General features: G+C 39.8%; 1 protein-coding gene across 1 annotated transcript; it reads left to right on the top strand.

The window, feature by feature from the left end:
* The first annotated feature begins 2,164 nt into the window (after positions 1-2,164).
* LOC112194563 (histone H3-like centromeric protein CSE4) lies at positions 2,165-6,570 on the top strand. The gene is made up of 2 exons (XM_024334785.2): positions 2,165-2,665; positions 5,831-6,570. Exons 1-2 carry the CDS (start codon positions 2,258-2,260, stop codon positions 6,269-6,271), a joined length of 849 nt encoding a protein of 282 aa, XP_024190553.1. The 5' UTR covers positions 2,165-2,257; the 3' UTR covers positions 6,272-6,570.
* The last annotated feature ends 1,681 nt before the right edge of the window (positions 6,571-8,251 follow it).

Raw genomic sequence — 8,251 nt, 5'->3', positions numbered from 1 at the left:
TTTGACAGATCCAAACCCTTCTGTCTTTTCTTTTTTTATTCTTTCTCTCTCCTTCTCTCTCTCGTCTCTCTCTCTTTCTTCTTACCCAGAATCATACCCAGAACCAAACTTCCAGTGTGATAGCAGCCTTCAAAACTTGTTCTTAGAAAACCCATGCCAAATCAAATTCCCCCAATCTCAATAAGCTTCTAAACTTGTACAACAGATTCGAGTTTTGAAAACCCATTCCCCAATTGCAACAAATCCAGTTTATTGCAATGATTGATTTGCAAGAAACCCAGTTCTTTGCAGCTGCTTAAACCCAGTTTTTTTGACCCAATTGCTTAAACCCAAGCAAATACAATCCGATTCCAATAAAATCACCAATTAGAACAACTATCTTAGAACACCCAGATTCATCATGCTCATCCTAGAACGAAAAAGCAATCAATCTCAGTAAGTATAAGAATAGTTCATCCTAGTGGGAAGGAAGATGAAGGAAGAAAGTAGAAACAGAAGGGGACCCTCTCTCTCTCTCTCTCTCTCATCCTACCTAGACCAAAACAACTCATACAAAACCTTCATGAATCCTCCTGGGCTTTGATGGAATGGCAATTTGAGATCTGGAATTCGTGAAGGCGTAGAACATAAAGCTGAGAATCAAGCAGATTTTGATTGATCTGGGCTTTGATTGATCAATAATTTGGGAAGAATTGTCGGGTACCAGTTGATTTGGATGCAGCTGGCTCTAGGGCTGGGCTCGGGTCGGGCCGGGCCAGAAAATTAGTGAGACCGAGACCGAACCCGAAAATGTCGGTTCGGGCCGGTTCGGTCTTTTTGTAAACTGAAAACTGACAGAAACCGAACCCATTCGGGCCGGTTGGGTTTTCGGCCTTTTTCGGGCTTTTTTGGGCCCAAACATTTATTTTCAGTTTTCCACCGAAAAACAAAAACGAAACATTTTTTTTTCCTTTTCTAATGCCCAACACCACATCATTGTATATGTTACATGTGATCAAGATAAAGATTTCATTTAGCTACAAAATTAAAGGCCACCAGCAGCGACGGGGCCCCTAGATGGGTCTCTTTCTGGCAACCTAATATAAGGTGTGTCACTGTGTTGTAATATATAAATTGTAAAGTATCACAAGAATATAACTATCCTAATGAAAACTACAAGGGAACCTTTCTAGGTTGTACATTGGAACGTTTTACAAGTCATCCTGCAAAGAAAATAGAAAGGAAAACTTATATAAGGAAAACTTTCGGGTCGGTTCGGACTTTCGGGCCCTGAAAATATGGACCCGAGACCGAACCGATTACATGAATATGGAACCCGAGACCGAACCGAACCGAAAATTTCTATTCTAAAACCGAACCGAATCGGGCTTTTTTCCTCGGTTCGGGTCGGGTCCTCGGTCTTTCGGGTCCGGACGCCCAGCCCTAGCTGGCTCCTATGAATCTTGTGTTAGAGAAGACGTATGATACCAAAACAGGGAAGGGCATGCCTGAACTTTGAGAGAACTAGTTTTAATGTCATTGCAGGTAAGATGGAAAATTTTGCAGAAAACATAAACAAAGAGAAGAGTAAAGAAGATCGTAGTTGGGTACCATTTGATTATAGAAAGGAAGATTGATTAATGGGTAGATGGGTGGGACTTGATTACAGAGAGAGAAAAGAAAGAAGATACTGAAAGAAACAAAAGAAGCAGAGAAAGAGATGAGGATGTGATATGAGAAAAACAAAATAAATAGAATAAAATATATTAAAATAACATTCAATTTTGACATATCGGCTGGAGTAAAATTAGGTAAAATTGAAGGTTGCTATGTCACATGTCAAATTTGAATTTGACACAAGTTAAAAGAAAACTCCATTGGAGATGCTTTAAGTTTGGAAATCCAGTAAAATCCGCCAAAATCATCAAAACGGAACAAATTAAATAAAGGTCGGAAGTAATTTAGGCCAATAGAATTACTCTTTAATCTCCGTGAGAGATATTGTAAAGGGAATATATTAGGCCAATAGGAAGCGAGAATTCATGTTTTACGATCCGTAACACCTAGGAAAGCTGACATCCGGACCGTTGAATAAGGGTCAGAAAGAAACACAAGAGTTGAGCATCGTGACCGTTCAATAGGCACGGGTTCTCTATATAAATAGACGGCAAGGCCTTCTCATTCTCAACACAAACAAACAAACATACAAAACTCAGTTCTCAATTCTCAGTTCTCTCTCGATCTCGCATCTCGACGATTTAGAAGAAGAAGAAGAGCGATGGCCCGTACGAAGCAGACTGCTCGAAAGTCGACCGGCGGCAAGGCTCCGAGGAAGCAACTGGCGACGAAGGCTGCCCGGAAGTCGGCCCCGACCACCGGAGGAGTGAAGAAGCCGCACAGGTACCGGCCTGGAACCGTGGCTCTCCGTGAAATCCGAAAGTACCAGAAGAGCACGGAGCTGTTGATCAGGAAGCTTCCGTTCCAGAGGCTTGTTCGTGAAATCGCTCAGGACTTCAAGACGGACCTGCGTTTCCAGAGCCACGCCGTGTTGGCCCTGCAGGAGGCGGCGGAGGCCTACCTCGTTGGGCTCTTCGAGGATACTAATCTGTGCGCCATTCATGCCAAGCGTGTTACTATTATGCCCAAGGATATCCAGCTTGCAAGGAGAATCAGGGGTGAGAGGGCTTAAGCAGTTTAGGAATACAAGTTTGATTCGCCATCTCTGTAAAGGGGATCTAGGGTTTATTGGTGGAATCATGATTAAGGGATTTTTAGTTTTTTTTTTTTTTTTTAATTTACTCCGGTTTATAATAATTCCTCAGACTTGAAGAGTTATTGCAATTATTTTGTGCTGAACCTATATTTTATGCTGTTATGCATTTTAAAATTGAATTAATTTGCGATGCTAAGACACTGTACAAAATATGTTATCTTCCATAGACGTTTATTGGAAAATACTGTAAGGCTAACGATTTAGGTGGAATTCCTTATGGTTGCAGAGCTGAAATCCCCAACATATATGGATTTTAATTTCACAGCTCCAACTCAAATCTTAACAAATCACTATCCCAACAATTCCCGCAACGATTATCAGCTCCGTTATATGTTTATTATAAAACTGATGCCGATTCTATCACGAACTGTTCCTGGTGTAACTCAAATCTTGTTCATATTCTTCTTGGATAAAATATCATGACGCTTGTGATATAAAATATTCACCGGGCTCTATAGGCCGTGCACATTTAACATTCTAATGTTGAGAAAGACTTGCGTGGGGCGTCCACACCGGCAGACCAATCAATGCTTAGTAGGGGTTTTTTTTAGTGTTGTACATTTAGGGAGCAGGGCTTTTAAAAAAGAGAAAAAAATTTCTTTCTTCTGATTGAGTAGCACTAAAATTACATAGTGAGGAAAGCCCATCTAAGAATTTCTCTTTAATGTTTTATGTGCCTGGACGCAGTTACCCTCGACAACCTGCACAATCGCCATAAGAGCAAATGCACCCATGAACCGAGGGCAATTGTTGATTTGCCAACCAAATTAGTACTATCAATTTACTATTCATCCCAAATTAGCAATTGCCTCTAGTTTACACAATGCACCAATGAAAGGCAATTTGTCTGCTAATCCACTATTCACACTTCAAATTTGAATATGCTATTAATTCAAAATAATGTTAAACTTATAATTTAATTAATTAAATAATTAATAATTAGAGGAGGTTATATGTTTTCCAGTGATCAGGCAAATGGTCTTGCGTGCCCATGAATCGCGCAATTGAATTTGTTCATCGACTTGCCAATTGGAACCTGAATCTTCCATTGTTGGATCATAATTGAAAAAAAAAAAATGAAGAATGAATTGATGGAGAAGTAAGATTTTGGTGTGAGAAGTTAAGGTGAGAGAATTGGTATTTATAGGATTTTAGAAAATAAATTTAAGATTTTTTCTACCTTCTAGATTAATTTTTAAGGTGAAAAAATGTTACTGTTATCATTTAATTACAGCCGTTGATCATTTGATTGACTGTTATCATATAAGATCAGTAAAAAAAAAAAAAAAAACTGTTGGCAGCAGGCCCGTGTGCCATGTAGCCCACCACCAATGGTCGGGCAAACCGATTGCTAATTATCGGTCATCCAATTGCCTGGGCATGTGGCCCCCTCCAATAGATCGGGCAGCATTTTGCGGCTGCATTTGGGTATTTAGCTGATTGCTCCAATTGGTCCTCCAATTAGTCCACCGCTGCATCTGCTCGAAGCCTATCGTCAATGGGTGATATAAATTATAAACAACAATGCAAGCCCCATGGCCTCGACCCAGGATCAGGTTGTGGCAGACAACAATAGGCAAAGCATGGTGGCTCAGTTGAGCTTGGAATGGTACACCTTTCAAGTTTCAACAGAGTGAAAGTCTACCCTTCAACACAAGAATTCGTACCACATCAACAGGCCAATTGTCACATCCCAGACAACAGTTGGGCACGATGAAAACTTGGGAGTTGTGGGTCTTCAAGTGCAGCATCACACGTACTAAACTTGAGAGCATTAATAGTGCATCCCCTCCTCAGAGGAGCGGTGCCCTCCACTCTTTCACGACCTCCGTCATCTCCATTATTACCTCGCCATCGACATCGGTGTTCAAGAGTGTCTTGCCAAGTGTCCTCTGTTACCACATTCCCTCCATCGGAAGTAACATGAATGTAGCACAAGTTTTCGCTCTAAGGACTGAAGCTTTGTCAATTTCACCAGTCGCTTAACACTTGACCATATTCCCAAAAGCTAACTTAATCATATGGCACCCTTTGGTAGACACCACATCGACTTTGAAGCTCTCTATTTTGATCTTTGCAAATTAAATTTATCAATTTTGTTGGGGAATATTTTTTTTTTTTGGCTACCACAACGCTTGTTCTTGTGAAAGTCATCACCAACGCTCCAATCCTATTCCTTCCTAACTTTCTTGTGTAAATTTTCTTTTACATACCTTAATCCATGCATCAACCATAAACCTGATTAGTGTCAAAATTCAAGAGCTAAACCCACTCAATGCAACCATAAAATCTTATCAATCAATGAATGCTTGATTACTTAAATAAATCTATTTATGCATCACTATTAGAAAATTTGTCTTTTAAGACGTGCAAATTATGGCACGTATATATACATTGTCGCCGTAAAAGACTGTTATTTACACTCCATTGTTGGCAGGTATAGACTTTAATCATATCACTGTTCATGTTGGAGTCTTCACTCTTCAGTACTATACTTAAATCATAATTATACTTAAAAAAACAATTGAGTGCCTTGGTAATTATTAACTTGGTAACCAGTAGACTGATGAATTGCAATGTTGCATCATTGAGCCGGCCACAAGATTTGTTTCTCTACAAGTATGATGAAACATGACTCGAGAACATGTGGATGATAGGTTAATGTTATCTGATTAAGAACTTGATTCTCCAATAATTCTCCCTTTTCCCATTAATGCAGTAAATAGGAAAAATTATGAAGTTTGGAAATCCATGCAGTAAATCCGTCAAAATCATCATAACGGATCAAATGGAACCGGCCTAGCTCAAGGAGTCGAGGCCCAAACAAAGTCTATGAAGTATGTTAATCACAATTACTGCTAATCTCGGTGAGAGAAAGTAATGGGAATTGGAGCCAATTGGAAGCGAGTATTGAGGTTTCATGATCCGTGGCAAAGAGGAAATGTCATATCCTGACCGTTGATTATGGGTCGTACGAAACAGAAGAGGCCATCATTATGACCGTCCATTCAGGCACGGGGTTCACTATATAAAGCGGACAGAGGTTTTCATTCTCACCGCAAACCAACGCGGTTCTAAACGCTCTACGATTTAGAAGAAGATCCATCCATGGCCCGTACGAAGCAGACTGCACGGAAGTCCACCGGCGGCAAGGCTCCGAGGAAGCAACTGGCGACGAAGGCTGCCCGGAAGTCGGCCCCGACGACCGGAGGAGTGAAGAAGCCGCACAGGTACCGCCCTGGAACGGTGGCTCTACGTGAAATCCGAAAGTATCAGAAGAGCACGGAGCTGCTGATCAGGAAGCTTCCGTTCCAGAGGCTTGTTCGTGAAATCGCTCAGGACTTCAAGACGGACCTGCGTTTCCAGAGCCACGCGGTGTTGGCGCTGCAGGAGGCGGCGGAGGCCTACCTTGTTGGGCTCTTTGAGGATACTAATCTGTGCGCCATTCATGCCAAGCGAGTCACAATTATGCCCAAGGATATTCAACTTGCTAGGAGAATCAGGGGTGAGAGGGCTTAATTAAGCATGCATCCTGCGGTTTAATTGTTTGAATCTGTCAATCGATCATGAATACATGATAAGGGGATTGCTTTTGTTTTGAGGGATTTCAATGAGAAAGACACTGGTTGCAATTAGGATTGTCTTCAACCTCCTTTATTTTCATTTGTTTAATTATTTCCGAATTTCTCTTCCCCTAATTTTGTGTTCACAATAAGTCTAAAATCACACAAGTTAGTGTTATCGATCATTTGCTCGTAACTATTGTAATTACATGTATGATTTGTAAGCTAATGATATAGCTTATGTATAGAACTAGACATTGCACAAAGTTTTACTGATATGTAGATATATACAAATAATTATGAAAATTGATCAGAGTTAAAAATTACATGTGTACAAGCTATTATTCAATTCTGGTTGTGGATAAGTTTGTATTTAGATTCAAAATCTGTGCAGTTAATAAGCAGTTGATGGTTTGATAAAACAGTTAAGCAAATGACAGTTTCTTTATGGATGAAACTGTCATGCAAAGCCTCTATATGAATGTCAGACTTGTCCCTTCTGAAACACGAGTTCTTTCTCAAAAATTAGTCCCATTACTAAGAGAAAATCAAGGTGGATTTAGGAGAAGACTGTCATGGACAATGCAAGTGCATCATGTAAGTTTCTGAATTAGTGTTCTTATGTTCTTGTTTTCTGCAGATACAGGATTGATAGGATGTTTCCAATCCCGAGTTCAATTACACATTCTGGTAATCTGTAGTAGCTTATATACATGTTTTGATCTAGTAGAGGTTCATATCATCTCTATTATGATTCGATATGTATTTGGTTTTAACATGATTTGCACAGTAATAGGATACTGCGACCAATGCGGCTTCTCTAGTAGGTATTTTTTTCACAGCTGTGTCTTACAATTATATGTACAATCCTAGGTTCATACAATCCAGAAAACCATTGTCAGGATCTACCAGAGTGTGGTTCAAACAATCCAGAAAGACGATCATGAGGTAGTTGCGAACCCAAAGGAACACTTGCACTATATTCTGGAGCGATTTCAAACCATCTAAGAGACCCTTCTGAGTTCCGAGTATGTAGACTCCCTACTTATAGCAGCAACAATATCAGAGGCATGGGCATTATCATTGATTCATTATACCACATTACCTTGTACACTGCAAGCATAGATGGCATCTAGAGCAATCCCGCTTGATCATGTTCCCTCACCATAATCGAAATTAGGAACATCTTGTACATAGTTGCCTGCGACAATAAAGGTCCCATGACCTAGAGTATCCCTAGCTGAATTATCATCTATTATCAGGGTTTTACTTGAAGCTAACAAACCTTTGTTGAAGTATTTCGCTCCAACAAGCTTGAAGTTATAGAGAAAAGAATTAAAATCTTCTCCGGTGTCTTTACACGAATATTTCCATTTACTTGGTATTTTCCGGGACATGCCGTGATCTTCAAAGCAAGGCTGTTCTGGGTGCCACATACCAGAATCAATGATTCCATTGACCATATCTTTACATTAATTAGAACTATGCCATAATGCAGTTGGTTTTGGAAGGGAAAGATGCTACAGGTGGTGGTAGAGGGGTGATTTTTCCGGGAGTTGATGAGATGAATCCTCGGTGCTTCTTCAAAATGTCCGACTGGTATAATGATAAAACAACACTAGATCCATGAAAGACATTTCTGTTAGGCCCCGTTTGGTTAGCAGGAATGTCAAAATAGGAAAAGGATTTATTTTCCTTTCCAGATTGATATGGAATGGAATATGTTTTGGTATTTCATGTGGGTGTTTGGAACATTACTGAAAATTAAATTTTGGAATTAACTTTTCATTCCTATCGTAGTGTTTGGTAAGTCATAAGAATTAAATATAAAACTTGTTTTAGGGAATCAGAAATTGAGAGAAATTTGCTGTGTATTCTCATTGATTATAGGGGCCTCTTTATATAGAGGATTACAATGCATAGAGTTAGAATCATA

Source organism: Rosa chinensis, chromosome 3 (genome assembly GCF_002994745.2).
Source record: "Rosa chinensis cultivar Old Blush chromosome 3, RchiOBHm-V2, whole genome shotgun sequence".
Lineage (NCBI taxonomy): Eukaryota > Viridiplantae > Streptophyta > Magnoliopsida > Rosales > Rosaceae > Rosa > Rosa chinensis.
Note: the sequence above shows the minus strand (reverse complement) of the source record. Positions and strands in the feature narration are given on the sequence as shown.